The sequence below is a fragment of the Rhinopithecus roxellana genome, chromosome 8, assembly GCF_007565055.1.
Source record: "Rhinopithecus roxellana isolate Shanxi Qingling chromosome 8, ASM756505v1, whole genome shotgun sequence".
NCBI lineage: Eukaryota > Metazoa > Chordata > Mammalia > Primates > Cercopithecidae > Rhinopithecus > Rhinopithecus roxellana.
Window position 1 is genome coordinate 70759502 of NC_044556.1, and position 17801 is coordinate 70777302.

A 17801-nucleotide genomic window follows, 5' to 3' on the forward strand; every position below is an offset into this window, starting at 1 on the left:
ATACCAGCTTCTAATAAAAGCATGCCACATTCCTTAAGTTCCTGTAAATTGGAAACTAGGGTCCTTAATAGCATCAGTGGCAGCATAAATTCGATGCTTAGATGACAGCTGAAACCCCAGTGTTGGATTTATAAATCAAAATATCAAGCAAACTTTCAGGGCTGGTATTTTCACACTGATGTGAGAATGGCAACAAGTATTATTGGCATCAAAAATAGAGTAGCCTGGGGAAGAATCTCATCAAATGAGAGCGAAGAATCTAGAGTCTTCATTATACTTCAATGAAATGTTTTAATCTTCTTTTGCATCCTACTACTATCAGACAGCAACATGGCTTGTTTTCAGCTTTACCTATTTTATTTGTCTGCTCATGAGCAAGAGAGCACAATAGCCTAACAAGTGAGCAAGAGTTGGCTCTTGGCTCTAAAGACCAGCAGCTGCAGCTTCCTCTCTAAAGGTGATCACATCTTAAACAATGAGGCAGAGCTGGGGGCAGCAGTCAGGAAATGGGAGGGTGGGCTTTGTGTGAGCAAAGGCTTTGGTTTGTTTAAGAGTTCAGGATACAGATTTGAAGATTATGGTCTCTTTGAACAGTGGCTACAGGCCACGTATGAAATAATCTCTATAATTTTCATGTGTACCTGGTAGGACAAAGTCATGAATTTCAAACTTGATTTTTCCCCACAGACCTACTTGCTCCTTTTGAAAAGTGCTGGGACTGGGAGGCCCAGGCAACATTTATGCTTTTATTGTTTTTTAATTACCAGTTGATTCTGATTTGCGAAGACCTTTGCAGACTGTAGCTGTTAGTGGAAAGGGAACAGGAATGAGCTAAACTTTTATGTCCATGTATCGAATATGGATAATAACCCTTGCCCTCCATACTTAACAGCTAACAGCAACTGTTCAATAAAATATTAGGTATTATGTGCCAGGCACTGTCCTAAAAGCTTTACGTGTAATAACCACAAAAATCCTTTTTTTTTTTTTTGAGACGGAGCCTCGCTCTATCATCAGGCTGGAGTGCAGTGGCACGATCTCAGCTCACTGCAACCTCTTGACTCCCTGGTTCAAGTGATTCTCCTGCTTCAGTATCCCGAGTGGCTGGGATTACAAGCATGCATCACCACACCCAGCTAATTTTTGTATTTTTAGTAGAGATGGGGTTTCACCGTGTTGGCCAGGATGGTCTCCATCGCCTGACCTTGTGATCTGCCTGCCTCTGCCTCCCAAAGTGCTGGGATTACAGGCATGTGGCACTGTGCCCCACCCCACATAATTCCATTTTAAGGGAGGAAACTGATTCACAGAAGGGTTAAGTAACTTGTCCACTAACACACAGGGCTTGGATTCAAAGCTAGACAGTGTGGGACTAGAGATCATGTTTGCAACCATTATTTATAACCTTGTAAGGAATTTAATAAAAACATGTATCCAAAAAGTATTTTACTTTGAGAAGTTAAAATTCTAAGAAGCAGCTGAATTAAGTTCCTGGAGGGAAAAGTAGGCTTCTAGACAGTACTTGCTACATAATAGCTGATTACAAAACAACTTTATTCAAAGGACTTGAAATCTGATCTTTGCTGTTTCTCTCAAATGCTGACTCTGGCCTCCTGAAGTATTATAAAGTGACTCCTTTGGCAACTGAAAATAAAGAAAGGAACTCTTTGCAGACCAGGTGCCTCACACACAGGGCTTGGCACCCAGGTGATATGTAAATGTTGGCTGACTTAAACGCCTTCCAATCAAAGGCATTTTGAAATATGCTATTCATATTTCACAAAATGGCTTGAATATAAATTATTCAGAATGTCAAAACAAAGGGGCATGTGGCAAGTTAAGGAAATTAAAGACAAATGGAGTATAAACGGAATATTAAACCTTTTACATTCAAAATAAGGAACCTAGTTGCATACCCTAAAAACCCTCTTTCCTGGCTTAGCAAGGGATGAACTTTAGGGATCAAATAAGCCCATTCTTTAGTAACATAATATCTCTCATTTGTGATGTTATATGCTTGCTGCAGGCATACCAATATAAACAAGCTGCTTAATATGCTCAGGTGATTTCTTCTTTAAAGGCTGAATTTATCTTACATCATTTCTCCACAACCCCTACACTTTTTAGCTTGTACTCAAACACAGCTCAGAAATAAAACAGGTTTTGCTACCACTTTAGGGAACAAAATGGTTACCTTATAACAAGCTAGGGTTGTATTCCAGGGATTAAAGCATTAAGCTTAAGTCCAACCAAATGTGTTCAGCCTGCCTATAACTTCCAACCAATATCTAAAGAACTGATGCATAATCCAATTTTTTTTCCATAATCCCTGATAATTTTATGAGTAATGGGTTAATTGGTAATGTGGCATGATCCAAACCTAGGGCAGGCAAAGAATTCCCTGTGAAGACCTGTGTGAGAAGCAATGAGATCTACCGACAAGCGCTCAACTGGGCCTACATTTAGCCCTTTATGGAATTATGAAGCAGAAACCACTTGTGTTGAATTGCCATAGGGGGGAAATGAACTCAGTTTTTCTAGTACAATGTTTTCACTCAGTCTCTCTTCTGACACACATTTGTAAAATGTTGCCCACACTATCTAGTTGTGGAATTGATTTTTCTCTGTGAGACTACTTGGCCTTTGCTTTAAGAGCAATGTAAAAGGAAGTCTGGCCCTCTTGGGACTAGGAAAAGCAGAAAAACAGACTTAAGAGCAGCAGTGTGTTGGCTATGACAGGCTCTCAAAAAGCATTTGGCTTTTTTTTTTTTTTTTTTGAGACGGAGTCTCGCTGTCGCCCAGACTGGAGTGCAGTGGCGCAATCTCGGTTCACTGCAAGCTCCGCCTCCCGGGTTCACGCCATTCCTGCCTCAGCCTCCCGAGTAGCTGGGTCTACAGGCGCCCGCCACCTCGCCCGGCTAGTTTTTTGTATTTTTAGTAGAGACGGGGTTTCACCGTGTTAGCCAGGATGGTCTCGATCTCCTGACCTCGTGATCCGCCCGTCTCGGCCTCCCAAAGTGCTGGGATTACAGGCTTGAGCCACCGCGCCCAGCCAAAAAGCATTTGTTGAACCCACACACGACCGATGTTATGAACATGGCCATAGGCTAATTTCAAGCTGGGAGTTAAAGCTGTTTTAAGCTATTAGGGCTGGGGATGGGGATAATGGGCTGACCCTCAACACAAGAGTAGCTAGCTACACATGGTCTTGATCCATCATCAGTTAAATGTGCAGTCCAGATGAAGAAACATTTGAAGGGACTAGTCAGTCATCCTCACAAAATTAAATTAAGGGCCGTGTTGAAACAGCTAAAAGCAAACTCTTATACGGGATCCTAGCAATAGTGCTTGGAATGTATTCAAATGGAAAAGTTTGTGCTGGAAATACTTGTTTAGAAAAAGAACTACATCACTCCACCCTCCTTTATCAAGTAATCCAAGCCATCTTAAATGCTCAAGGTCTGACCCAGGCAAGATGTTTTTTATTAAAAGCTCTTTCAGCTTGAAATATATTATAACTTTGGGAATAAACATTTTATTTAATGAACAAGTAGAAGGGATTCTTGACTACTATAGTTCTTTTGTGTAGACTGCTTCTAGGTAATGCAAAAAGCTCAGAAAAGGACATCAGATAAGGTAAAAGGCTTTATTATTCAGGATCAGCTCAAAGTCTGACACCGACACAGGCAGGGATAATTATCTCATTACAGTTGACCTTTGGCACCCATTTAAAAGTACTAGCTTTCCAAGTGAGACATGTTATACCCAGTAGACTCTTGGTATAGTTTCTGACAGCCAAATGTATCCCAATTTCACTCAGTAGTGCTGCCAGGAGATGTGTAGGGATACAAACAAAATCACCTACTTTATCAATCCTTTTCTTTTTCATGGATTTTTCCCCCCATTGGCTTTCAAAGCAAGTGAGATAAACAGCATTACTGGCAGATATTGGTCATAAATAACATCTTTCCAAAGCCCAACAGTCAAAAAACAAACACCAGATATAAGCAGATTTCCTAAATATTCAGTTAAGGCTATGGTGTGCTTGGTTTTGACCAGAGCAATTCTATGGCTTCCTTTTATTTATTTTTCTCCCTGGATGAAACTATGCTTACTTGACCCACGCAATTTCAGTTGTTACAGCTTTAACTTATAAGATCAAAGGAATTAAAAAGTCGTCAGTAAGAACAGATTTTCAAATAATGACAAAAACCGACATAAAGTTACACAGTCCTCAGGGATATGGATAAAACGAATGAAGTTTCATGATTGGAAGGAGGCTCCCTTCTAAGTACATAGTACATAGAAAGTATGTAAAGCCTCTTTCCATGAGGTTACAAAGGTGAAAAATATAAAACAATGGTTCAAGATCACTGATACATAATTGTTGATTACGGGGAGGGATGCTGAAGATATTTTGCACATTATTAATTTAGAGTCAGTCTATACACTCTCTGTATTAAATATCTAGAGAAAATTCTATTACTTTTCGGCTCAAGGCTATCTATACTAAAAGGCTATTGCTTTTTATGTACATGAAGAGAAACTCAAGATTTATGTTTCTGGTTCTGGATTTTCAGTTAAGAGCTATATTCTGTCATAAAAATATCAATAAGAAATCATCACTTTTTTCTTAAAATCTGATGACTTATTTTTTAAAAAAACATTGCAGCCCCTAAAGAACCGATGACTACACCTGAATTCAAACCCCAAACTGATTTTATAAAACATCTTCCTCTAGTAAATGGCGAAAATCACAACCTCCTGTAGAAAGTGATGTTGGGTTGGCTGACATACCAGATTGCTTGGTGAAAACACGGGGACCCGAAATCTCATACGGGAGATATATTTGAGAGAAAAAAGACAAACACAGCTTTCTGTTGTTGTTCTCCTAGTTTCTCCAAAGAGTTGACATTTATCACTGCATTTGAAATAAAGATGACTTTAACTCAAGAGACTGCATTTTAACACTGAACTGATATAAATGTACTTATCTGAACATCACATTTTTATACATACTTTAAAAAAACCCCACAAAAGCATAGTGAAAAGATTATGTATTTCAAATAAAATTATACATGTTGGAGGCAGAACAGAACCAGGGGTCTTCAGCAGAGGATTTCTTCAGCAGTCAGCCTTCACAGGCCTCATGCTGCAGCTGGCAGATACTTTCCACTGAGCATAGAAAAGTTTCAGGATAACAAGAAACTTGTTTTTTGCCTCCATGAACCGGGATGTCATTATTGTAGAGAACATGAATAATTTAAAAAGTGAAAACTATTCATTCAAAATGCTAGAGTGACAAATTTACTTTATGAAATTTAAACACAGCATTCATCCTGGGGAAGCTGCATATACATTATGGTAGCAGAACCAGATTAGGTACATTTCAGCATTGAAAATATTTTGTATAAAAATGAAAAGGCAGCTTTCTTAAAGACCAGAGTTATAGAGTCAGTCTTGTATTTTTCATCTTATTTTAGTGGACCAAAGCTCAGTAACTCACTCAGATTAGAATCTATAATTCTGTTGAGTGTTCAGGTCCACAGAAGTCCTCCTGGGACTTTCTATGGAAGTATGTGCAGATTTTCCTCATGGAGCTGGGAGTGATGGTGACCTAGAAGAAGAAAGTTCAGATTTCAGAGATTTCCTTGAAGTTCAACTGTTACCAAGTTTTTACTAAGGTGTACCTTAAATTTGGCTGCCAGAAATTTGATTGTTTAGTTAGCCTGCTTTCAGCTCCAAAAACTTTTAATGGCAATGTCTTTTTGGCTAATTTGTACTGACTACAGTAAAAACTTAACAGATGATATGTAGGGAAAGAAGGCATAGACTTTTTACATGAAAAGAAAACATTTACTAGCTAAGTCTTCTAATAAGAAACGAAGAAGTTACAATTAACATCCTTTTTGAAATAAATGAATCAGCCCCCCCATTTATAAACAAAATAGGTATTCAAATGGAAGCTGTTACTCTCTTCTGAAGTTGACATTATCATCATATAAAGGTAAAAAATTTTTAAGAAATGTTAGCTTCAAATAAATTACAAGACCAGCACACTATTTCTACTTTTTAAAGATTTTAAGATTTTATTTATCAGTGAAAGTAGTTTTTCCTTGAAACTACTTTTTTGCTAACACATAGCTGAGACCAGCTCCCTTGAAAAAAAAAAATAGACATTTTGGCTAGGGATAAAGAGCAGTCACAATTTTGAGAGAAGGAAAGATTCCTTATAACTCTTTTTTCCCCACTTTCCTACAGCAAGGTCTTGATTGCAGTTTGTGTACTAAGTTGTCTTTAAAATGTATCAGTTTATTATTCTAAAATTATGGGATAGGCCTTCATGAGAGCAGGTGGGGGATATGAACACTTATTAAACCAAAACTGGCCTAAGGTTGGTTATCTAGCTTCTGCCCTTTAAAATGGCAGATGATGCTGATCATGATCCCGGATTCTATTTCAACCATCCTGCCACCACTTCCATAACTCATAATAAGAGCTACTGTGAAGTACAGTGGAAACTTGGTTAACCCATCTCCCCTTAACATGCAAACAATAGCAGCTTTTTATTCCCTCTGACAGGTGCCAATAGCTCACCCAATGCTCTCAGCTACTTCTGCCTCCACCACGGTAATGAATCTTGTTTTTCAAGGTTCACAAACCTATTTCTGCCAGCAATCACTGATGACTGATATTATCTAATTTAAATACTAAGTCAGTCAATGAAATAAGTTCTAAAAAGGTAAGTGACACTACACTGAATGTTAAAAAGAATAGATATAGGTGTCAAAAGTATTACTGTGGTGTGGCAAGATGATTATAAAAGACTGGGGAGAAGTCATAAAAATCTAGAAAGATTCTGCACTCAAATTGTTCTGTAAGTATCTAAGTTTCACTGTATTTTAAATAATCACAAAATGTAATTACAAACTGGAAATCTACTTATGGATGTTGGCAACTTTCCCATGAACAACAGCTTTATCTATAAAAAGAGGATGGCATACTGTCTAACAGGGGAGGGGAGATATTTTTGAATTGATATCCTGGAGCATGATGAGGGCTTTAGTGAATCAGGCAACAGGGCTGAGGAGTATGGACCCTGACAGGAGGGATTTTAATGGGAGTAAGAAGAGTTGCCAGATAAAATACAGCACATCCAGTTACATTTGAATTTCAAACAAAAAGTTTCTTAGCATAAAAATTTTTAGTTAAAATATGGCCCATGCAAAATTTTGTATTTATGTGCTAAATTTGGTAGCACTAGGAATAAATAGATTTCTTTAAAAAAAAAAAAAGCATCTTGACTTGAGACATCTGGGTGTCTGGCCTCTTTTAAATTAGGAAATGTATCTTCCCACCACTGCTGACTTACCGGGCTTGGTGATGTCTTTCCGCTCTGTCTCCTGGAATTGGGTGTCTGGGATGATGGACTTCGTGGAGATGGATTCTCAGCCTTCCGTTTGGCTGCCATGGCCAACAACCAGTTTTTATTCTCTGGGGAACTATTCTCTTTGCCTACCATTTCAGACCCTTCTCCACAAGGTCTCAAAGGAAGAGGTAGCGTTCCACAGCTTTCTGAAGCATATGGACTGACAGGAGACGGAGGCTCTGAGATACTTGTACCAGCTCCTTCAATTTTGCTTGATTTGGTAGGACCTAGAGAGTCCTTACTAAGGTCTTCCTGGTTACCAGCAAGGCAGCACAGATCCAAATGAAGATTTTCAACTTGGCCATCAAGCTCAGTCACACAGTTACAACTCTTCACACACTTTTGTTTCACACTCTCCAGACAGCTTGAGTCTAGCCTCCTCTTTACTCTATTTCTGGACTCAGAGCAAGCTTCTGCTTGGGATGACTTCTGGCTCACGGGAATAAGGGCTTTTCTTGGAGACATGATCTTGGTCTCGGAAGCAGGTGGAGTGATGGGTGGTGATGAGGAAGGTGTTCGGGTCACCCAGTTTCTAATCGACATCTTGAAAGATGAAGGTGGCTTGGGAGAGACGGAGGAGACAGAACCTCTTCTGTTGAGGGGAGACCGGGCCTTGGCAGGAGGGGTTTTAATAGAGAAAGTGGGAGTATTTGAAGGAAGAGGGAGGTCTCCAGCACAGCTTGGGGCACAAGCTGCGGATGACGGGGAAGAAATGGATGCATTGCACTTTACCCTGGGGGCTTTGGCAGGAGTACTCTGGCTACTCGTTACCGTTACTGAAAAAGAGGAGAGGATCATGAAAATCAGAAGTGAAAGCCATACAAAGTCCCTAAATTCTCATCAAGAAGAATCATAGTTAACTTAATTATCTAAGGGTCAATTTGCCAGTAAGTAGGTTATATACATCACTTGATTCCAACCATAACCTTTTATCATTTTCCTTTCTCTTTTCCAAGTCACCAACCTCCCAACTATCCCATTATAAAATACATACTTGTAAAAATCAACAAAATACCAAAAAACATAAAGAGAAAAAATTTAAAGCGCCTACATAAACCACGTTTAGCATACTTTCTATATTTGTGCATGCGATACATACTACATATCTCAACTTCTTTCTATACAAAAATGAGACTGATATAAGGGGAAAGTGGCAGATAGGAGGCAGGACTAACTTGCCACTCAGAACAGAACAGCATGTGGAGACTCACATAGTGAACTTTGGCTCCAAGAACTACCGCAGGAACATATCAGAAAAAACAAAATAATTAACAGATCCTTTGAAAGAAGTAGCTTGCTGCTACAAAATCCACAAGACAGCAGAAAAATTGAGTGCCCAAAGTGTGAGAGGGCTCCCGAAACTTCACGCTTGGTTGAAGAGGACGACCATCCCTGATAGAGAACCGGTCTTCGGTCAAGGGTATACGAGCAGCTGCACTCCCCTGCTAGAACCTCCAAACAAACTCTCAAGGTCCAAAGTATGAGAGGGTGGCCGCGCATGGTGGTTCATGCCTGTAATCCCAGCACTATGGGAGGCCGAGGTGGGTGAATCACTTGAAGTCAGGAGTTCAAGACCAGCCTGGCCAATATGGTGAAACCCTGTCTCTATTAAAAATACAAAAATTAGCCAGGCATGGTAGTGTGCACCTGTAGTCCCAGCTACTCAGGAGGCTGAGGCAGAAGAATCGCTTGAACCCAGGAGGTGGAGGTTGAAGTGAGCCAAGATCTTGCCCACTGCACTCCAGCCTGGCCGACAGAGCATGACTCTGTTTCAAAACAAAAAACAGTGTGAGGGGTGAAAATCCACCTCTGCACACATCCTCACTGGGGAACCTGAAAATCCAGATCATGGGAGAAGGAGAACTGAAATGAATTTAGAGAGCCAAGCAAAATATAAAAGTAGAAGCAGCAGCAGGAAGAGCCCTGTAGGCACTCCTGGTCCCCAGGGAAACCATTTCTGACTATCTCACAGGGGTCTTTGGAGAGGGCAGCCAATGGAATTGGGGAAGGACCATAGGGAGCAGGAGACTTTCAGCTGAACTTTGTAATAATTTCAACTGAGCGTGAATTATCCTGGGCACAATCTGTGGGGGGGATGGGACAAACAGGAAGTGCACATACAAGCACAGAAGCCGTGGCAGGCAGATGGGCAAGGTCTAAAAGCCCTGCTTGCTTTCTTGGCGGGAAGGCATGTAGTCTAGGGCAAGATATCCACCCTGTGCACTGGAGGCATGGATATAAATTTGGTTCTGTTGGGCTGTTGGGGAAGCACGGCAGGAGTGAGACTGGCCTTGCTGGCTGTGGCCTGTCACTGCTGGCTTTCCCCTATTTCCCTGGTGATGTGTATGAAGCAGCAGAGGCAGTCATAATCTCCCTTAGAACATAACTCCGTTGGCCTGTGAACCACCACTCCCACCACCCAGAGGCCACAGCAAGCCCCACCCAAGGAGTCTGAGCTCAGACACACTATCCCTGCCCCCACCAGATGGTCTTTCTCTAACCGCCCTGGTAGCCGTAAATAAAAGACATAAACTTGTGGGAGCTCTATGGTCCTGCTCATTGAGTGAGAAACCCGAACATTTATCCAGGCAACCTTAGGGCAAGCTTATATCCCCGCTATACTACCACCCCAGTTGATACTCTCTTGAAAGCAACACCTCCGGGCTGGAGGCCAACCAATTCAAGCCATCACAGCAACTCAACAGAACAACCCTGCTCCAAGAAAGGAGAAAATAGCAGCTAATTCTACTGCCTGTAACATCTCGGCCAACCAGAGGTCCTGAGTCTGTCCATGTAATAACTTCAGTGCTAGTAGAACTAGCATTCAAGACAACCAGTGCACTAAACAAAACTACAACCAAATACTCTCACACAGTCCACTTCATTCCCTTGCTACCACCTTCATCAGAGCAGGTGCTGGTATCCATGGCATACAGACCTGAAGACAGATCACATCACGGGACTCTTTGTGGACACTCTCCGGTACCAGACTAGAACCCAGTAGCTCTGCTGAGTGGTTCGACCCAGAAGAGCAATAACAATCACTGCAGTCCGGCCCTCAGGAAGCCCTACCCCTAGGGAAGTGGGAGAGCACCACATCAAGGGATCACCCTGTGGGACAAAATAATTTAAACAGCAGACATTGAATCCCAGATCTTCTGATATAGTCCACCCAAATGAGAAGGAACGAAAAAAACAATTTCGGCAATATGACAAAACAAGGTTCTATAACCACCCCTAAAAGATCACACTAGCTCACCAGCAAATGGATCCAAACCAAGAATAAATCTTTGAATTGCCAGAAAAGATTTCAGAAGGTCAATTATTAAGCTACTTAAGGAGGCACCAGAGAAAGGTGAAAACCAACTTAAATTTTAAAACTAAACAGGATGTAGATGAAAAGAATCTCCAGAGAAACAGATATCATAAATAAAAAACAATCATGACTTTTGGAAATGAAAGACACATTTAGAGAAATGCAAAATACACTGGAAAGTTTTAACAATAGAATCAAACAAGTAGAAGAAAGAATTTCAGAGCTCAAAGACAAGGCTTTTGAATTAACCCAATCCAACAAAGACAAAGGCAAAAGAATAAAAACTTCTCTGGCCTTGCTTGAGATCTAGACATCCAAATACAAGAAGCTCAAAGAACACCCAAGAAATTCATCACAAAAAGATCATCACCTAGGCACACAGTCATCAGGTTATCTAAAGTCAAGATGAAAGAATAAATCTTAAGAGCTGGGAGGCAAAAGCATCAGGTAACCTGTAAAGGAAAAACCTATCAGATTAACAGCAGATACCCTACAAACTAGAAGGAATTAAGGTCTTATCTTTAGCCATATTAAATAATTATTAGCTGACAAAATAATTATCAGCCAAGAATTTTGTATCCAGTGAAAGTAAGCTTCATAAATGAAGATAAAGTATTTTTCAAATGCTGAGGCAATTTGCCACTACCAAGCCAGCACAGTTTACAAAAACTGCTAAAAGGAGTTCTAAATCTTGAAGCAAAACCTCAAAATACACCAAATAGAATCTCATCTCATAGTGGGGGACTTCAATATAGAAAGTCAACATAGAAACAATGGACTTATACCCTAGAACAAATGAATTTAACAGGTTATTTACAGAATATTCTACCCAACAACTGCAGAGTATACATTCTATTCATCAGAACATTCATGGAACATTCTCCAAGATAGAGACCATATGATAGGCGACAAAACAAGTCTCAATAAATTTAAGAAAATCAAAATTATATAAAGTACTCTCAGACCACAGTGGAGTAAAATTGGAAATCAATTCCAAAGGGAATTCTTAAAACCATGCAACGTTAAATAATTTGCTCCTGAATGATCTTTGGGTCAATAATGAAATCAAAATCAAGCTGGAAATTAAAAAATTATTTGAACTGAATGAAAAAAGTGACACAACCTAACAAAACCTCTGAGATACAGCAAAAGCAGTGCTAAGAGGAAAGCTCACAGCATTGAGTGCCTACATCAAAAAGTCTGAAAGAGCACAAATTGACAATCTAAGGTAACACCTCAAGAACTAGAGAAACAAGAACAAACCAAACGCAAACCCAGGAGAAGGAAAGATAACAAAGAGCAGAGTAGAACTTAGTGAAATTGAAACAACAACAACAAAATACAAAAAACAAATGAAACAAAAAGCTGGGTCTTTGAAAAGATAAACAAAATTGATAGCCCATTAGTGAGATTAACCAAGAAAAGAGAAGATCCAAATAAGTTCAATTAGAAATGAAACAGGAAATATTAACAACGAATACCACAGAAATACAAATGATCATTCAAGGCTACTATGAACACCTTTATGCTCCCCAACTGGAAAACCTAGAGGAGATGGGTAAATTCCTGGAAATATACAACCCTCCTAGATTAAACCAGGAAGAAATAGGAACTCTGAACAGATCAATAACAAGCACTGAGATTGAAATGGTAATTAAGAAATTGCCAACAAGAAAAAGTCCAGGACCAGGTGGATTCACTGCTGAATTCTATCAGACATTCAAAGAAGAACTGGTACCAATCCTACTGAAACTATTCCAAAAGAGAAAGAAGGAATCCTCCCTAAATCATCCTATGAAGCCAGTATCACTCTAATACCAAAACCAGGAAAGGACATGACAAAAAAGAAAACTACAGATCAATATCCCTGATGAACACAGATGTAAAAATCCTCAACAAAATACTAGCTAACCAAATCCAACAGTATATCAAAAAGATAATCTACCATGATCAAATGGATTTCAAACCAGGGATGCAGGGTTAGTTTAATATACACAAGTCAATACATGTGATACGGCATATAAACAGAATTAAAAACAAAAATCAGGCTGGGTGTGGTGGCTCACACCTGTAATCCCAGCACTTTGGGAGGCCGAGGAGGGCAGATCACTTGAGGTCAGGAGTTTGAGACCAGCCTGGTCAACATGGTGAAACCCCATCTAAAAATACAAAAATTAGCCAGATGTGGTATCCCAGTTACTCGGGAGGCTGAGGCAGGAGAATCCCTTGAACCTGGGTGGCAGAGGTTGCAGTGAGCTGAGATCGTGCCACTGTACCCCAACCTGGGCAACAAGAGCGAAACTCTAAGAGAAAAACAAACAAAAACACATGATCACCTCAATAGAAGCAGAAAAAACATTTCAGAAAATCTAGCATCGCTTTATGATGAAAACCCTCAGCAAAATCAGCATAGAAGGAACATACTTTAAGGTAATAAAAGTCATCCATGACAAACCCACAGTCAACGTTATAGTGAACGCTGAAAAGTTGAAAGCATTCCTCACGAGAACTGGAAAAACACAAGGATGCCCACTTTCACCACTTCTATTCAACATAGTGGAAGCCCTAGCCAGTCATAGCCAGTCAGAAAAGAGAAATAAAAGGCGTCCAAATTGGTAAAGAGGAAGTCAAGCTGTCGCTGTTAGCAAATGATATGACTGAATACCTGGAAAAACTTAAAAACTCATGCAAAAAGCTCCTAGATCTGATAAATGAATTCAGTTAAGTTTCAGGATACAAAATCAAGTACATAAATCAGTAGTACTGCTATACAGCAATAGCAAACAAGCTGCAAATCAAATCAATAACTCAACCCCTTTTACAATAGCTGCAAAACCAAAGAATATACCTAACTAAGGAGGTAAAAGACCTCTACAAGGAAAATTACAAAACACTGCTGAAAGAAATCAGACGACACAACAAATGGAAAAACACATCCTATGTTCAAGGATGGGTAGAATCAATGCTGTGAAAGTAACTATACTGCCAAAAGCAATCTACAAATTCAATGCAGTTCCCATCAAAATACCATATAATTCTTCACAGAACTAGAAAAAACAATCCTAAAAGTTATATGGAACCAAAGAACAGCCCACATAGCCAAAGCAAGACTAAGCAAAAAGAACAAATCTGGAGGCATCACATTACCTGACTTCAAACTATACTACAAGACTATAGTCACTCAAATAGCATGGTACTGTTATAAAAATAGGCACATAGACCAATGGAATAGAAGAGAGAACCCAGAAATAAAACTAAATACTTACAGCCAACTAATCGTCAACAAAGCAAACAAAAACATAAGGTGGGGAAAGGACAACCCTATTCAATGGTGCTGGGATAATTGGCAAGCCACATGTAGGAGAATGAAACTGGATCCTCATCTCTCACCTTATATAAAAATCAGCTCCAGATGGACCAAAGACTTACATCTAAGACCTGAAACCATAAAAACTCTAGAACATGGGAAAAACTCTTCTAGACATGGCCTAGGCAAAGAGTTCATGACCAATAACCCAAAAGCAAATGCAAGAAAAACAAAGAAAAATAGATGGGACTTAATTAAACTAAAAAGCTTCTGCACAGCAAAAGAAATAATCAGCAAAGTAAACAAAGAACTCACAGAGTGGGAGAAAATCTTCACAATCCATGCAACTGACAAAGGCCTATTATCCAGAATCTACAAGGAACTCAAACGAATTGATACGGGAGTGCTGGGAAGGGAAGAGCATGGCCCCTTTAAATGATACAGAATGAGGGAAGAGAAGTGCTGGGTAGAAGGTGTGATCCCTGGCTAGGGCTCCATCCCCACGGACCTAGGTGAGGACAGGCATTTCCTGCCCAAATGTTGCATTTCCCAGACCACCTTGGCCTGCCACGCCCCCATCCTGTGCCTATGAAAAACCCCAAGACCCTAGCAGGAACACATGGTGACTGCATGTTGTGAGGAACACATAAGCAGAAAAAGACACTAGTGGCTGCTCGTCAAGTAGACGTTGAAAGGAGCACGCTGGCGGAAGAGCACACTGACAGGCTTCGGCAGGCCCGCAGGGCATCAACCGGTGGAATGATGCAGTTTGGTCGGGGCAGTCGGAGGAGAACTTGGGCCGCCAAGGGCCCAACTCCAGGGGAAAACCATCTCCCTTCTGGCTCCCCCATCTGCGGAGAGCTACTTCTGCTCAGTGGAACCTTGCACTCAAATTCTCCAAGCCCACATGTGATCCCATTCTTCCGGTACACCAAGGCAAGAACCCCGGGATACAGAAAGCCCTCTGTCCTTGCGATAAGGCAGGGGTCTAATTCAGCTGGTTAACACAAGTCGCCTATAAACAGCAAAACTAAAAGAGCGCCCTGTAACACATACCCACTGCGGCTTCAGGAGCTGTAAACATTCACCCCCAGACACTGTTGTGGGGTTGGAGCCCCACAGCCTACGCATCTGTATGCTCCCCTAGAGGTTTGAGCAGCGGGGCATTGAAGAAGAGAACTACACCCTCATTGCACGTCCTGCAAGGGGCACAAGGGAATTTTTCGAGTTTTAAAATCAGCAAGGAAAAAAACAAATAATGCCATCAAAAAGTGGGCCAAGGATATGAATAACAGAAAATTCTCAAAAAAAAAAAAAAAAAAAAGATATACATAGGGCCTTCAAACTTATGAAAAAATGCTCAACATCACTAATAATCAGGGAAATGTAAATCAAAAACACAATGCAATACCACCTTACTCCTGCAAGAATAGCTGTAATTGGGGTGGATGTGGTGGAAAGGGAACACTTTTACACTGCTGGTGGGAATGTAAACTAGTACAACCACTATGGAAAACAGTACAGAGATTCTGTAAAGAACTAAAAGTAGATATACCATTTGATCCAGCAATCCCACCACTGGTATCTACCCAGAGGAAAAAAGTCGTCATATGAAAAAGACACTTGCACATGCACGTTTATAGCAACATAATTTGCAACTGCAAAAATGTGGAACCAGCCCAGATGCCCTTCAATCAAAGTGGATAAAGAAAATGTGCTGTGTGTATATATATATATACAACATGGAATACTACTTAGCCATAAAATGGAATTGAAATAATGGCATTTGCAGGAACCAGGATGGAGTTGGAGACCATTTTTTTTTTAAGCTGTTGTCTCGCTATGTCGCCCAGGCTAGAGTGCAGTGGCACAATCTCGGCTTGCTGCAACCTCAACCTCCATCTCCCAGGTTCAAGCAATTCTCCTGCCCCAGCCTCCCAAGTAGCTGGGACTACAGGCATGCACCAACACGCCTGACTAAGTTTTGTATTTTTAGTAGAGAGGGGGTTTCACTATGTTGGCCAGGCTGGTCTTGAATTCCCGACCTCAGGTGATCCACCTGCCTCAGCCTCCCAAAGTGCTAGGATTACAGGCATGAGCCACTGGGCCTGGCCTGGAGACCATTATTCTAAGTGAAGTAGCTCAGGAATGGAACCAAACATCGTATGTTCTCACTTACAAGTGGGAGCTAAGCTATGAAGATGCAAAGGCATAAGAATGATACAATGGAATTTGGGGACTCAAGGTGGGAGGCAGGTAAGGGATAAAAGACTACACATTGGTTACAGCATACACCACTTGGGTGATGGTACACTAAAATTTCAGAAATCACTACTAAAGTACTTATCCATGTAATCAAACATCACCTGTTCCCCCAAAACTATTGAAATTTTTTAAAAAGGAGAGATCACTATATATATACACTATTTAGTAATCTTTTATCTCAAGTCAATTTATTTGTATTATGTATACAGGCTATAACGTGATGTTTTGATACATGCATACATTGTAGAATGATTAAATCAAGCCAATTAACATCACTTCATATATTTTTGTGGTGAGAACATTTAAAATCTACTCAGCAATTTTCAGGTACATAGTACATTATTCTACTCTCTGCTCCTGTGAGTTCAACTTTTTAAGATTCCACACATGAGATCATGCGGTATTTGTCTTTCTGTGTCTGGCTTACTTCTCCTAGCATAATGTCTTTCAGGTTCATTTCTGTTGTTGCAAATGACATTAACTTTCTTCTTTTTCAAGGTTGAATAGTATTCTATTGTGTATATACGTCATATTGTCTTTACTGTTGATGAATACTTAGGTGATTCCGTAACTTGGCTATCATGAATAGTGCTGCAGTGAACACTGGAGTGCAGGTATCACTTCCACATACTGCTTTCATTTTTTTGGATATATACCCAAAAGTGAAATTGCTGGATCATTTGGTAATTCTTTTTTTAATTTTTTGAGAAACTGTCATTCTGTTTTCCATAATGGCTATACTAATTTACATTCCCACCAGTGTACAAGGGTTCCCTTTTCTCCACATCCTTACCAATCCTTGCTACCTTTTGTCTTTTTGATAAAAGCTATTCTAACAGGTGTGAGGGGATATCTCATTGTGGTTTTGATTTACATTTCCCTGATGATTGGTGATGTTGAGAAGTTTTTCATATACCTGTTGGGCATCTGTATGTCTTCTTTTGAGAAACATCTATTCAGGCCCTTTGCCCATTTTAAAATTAGGAACAACCTGCTTCCTTAACGTATCATGAACATTTCCCACATTAATAAAGATTTACATTATCATTTTTAACAGCTACAATGTATTCTAAGGTATAGGTATTCTACAGCACATTTAATGCTGCCATTAGCATTCTTATATACATTCTTGAGCAATGCTAGGGCAGAAAGGCACTGCACAGGGGCTCTCACACAGGAACCCACAGTTCTAAAACCTGGCACAATCACTTATTATGTGACTTGGGCATAACCCTTTATCTCCTTGGACTCAGATTCTTTATCTGTTAAATGGAGATAGTTTTTCTTTTCACAAGAAGCCATTCAATCAGTTACGTGTTTAGGTTATCAGGCCTCACATGGCTTCCCACTTGATTTTACAAACAACTACTATTTTCCACAAATAAAAAAAAATTCAGAATCTCAGTGCTTGCTCTCTGTAAATCAAATCAAACTTAGTAAATAGGGTTTCTCTATGTGTACCCATCCCTTTGTTTACATACAAT

At 40.1% G+C, this 17801-nt stretch overlaps 1 protein-coding gene across 2 annotated transcripts in view; it reads right to left on the reverse strand.

Moving 5' to 3' along the window:
* Positions 1 to 3632: 3632 nt before the first annotated feature.
* DTL (denticleless E3 ubiquitin protein ligase homolog) overlaps positions 3633 to 17801 on the reverse strand; it is a 67508-nt gene continuing 53339 nt past the window's right edge. For both annotated transcript variants that reach the window (XM_010372485.2, XM_030935948.1), the window contains 2 exons: positions 7373 to 8205; positions 3633 to 5617 (listed from right to left, as the gene is read on the reverse strand). In XM_010372485.2, coding sequence (XP_010370787.1) covers positions 5519 to 5617; positions 7373 to 8205 — 932 coding nt within the window. In that variant the 3' untranslated portion in view covers positions 3633 to 5518. The remainder of the gene's footprint in view (positions 5618 to 7372; positions 8206 to 17801) is intronic.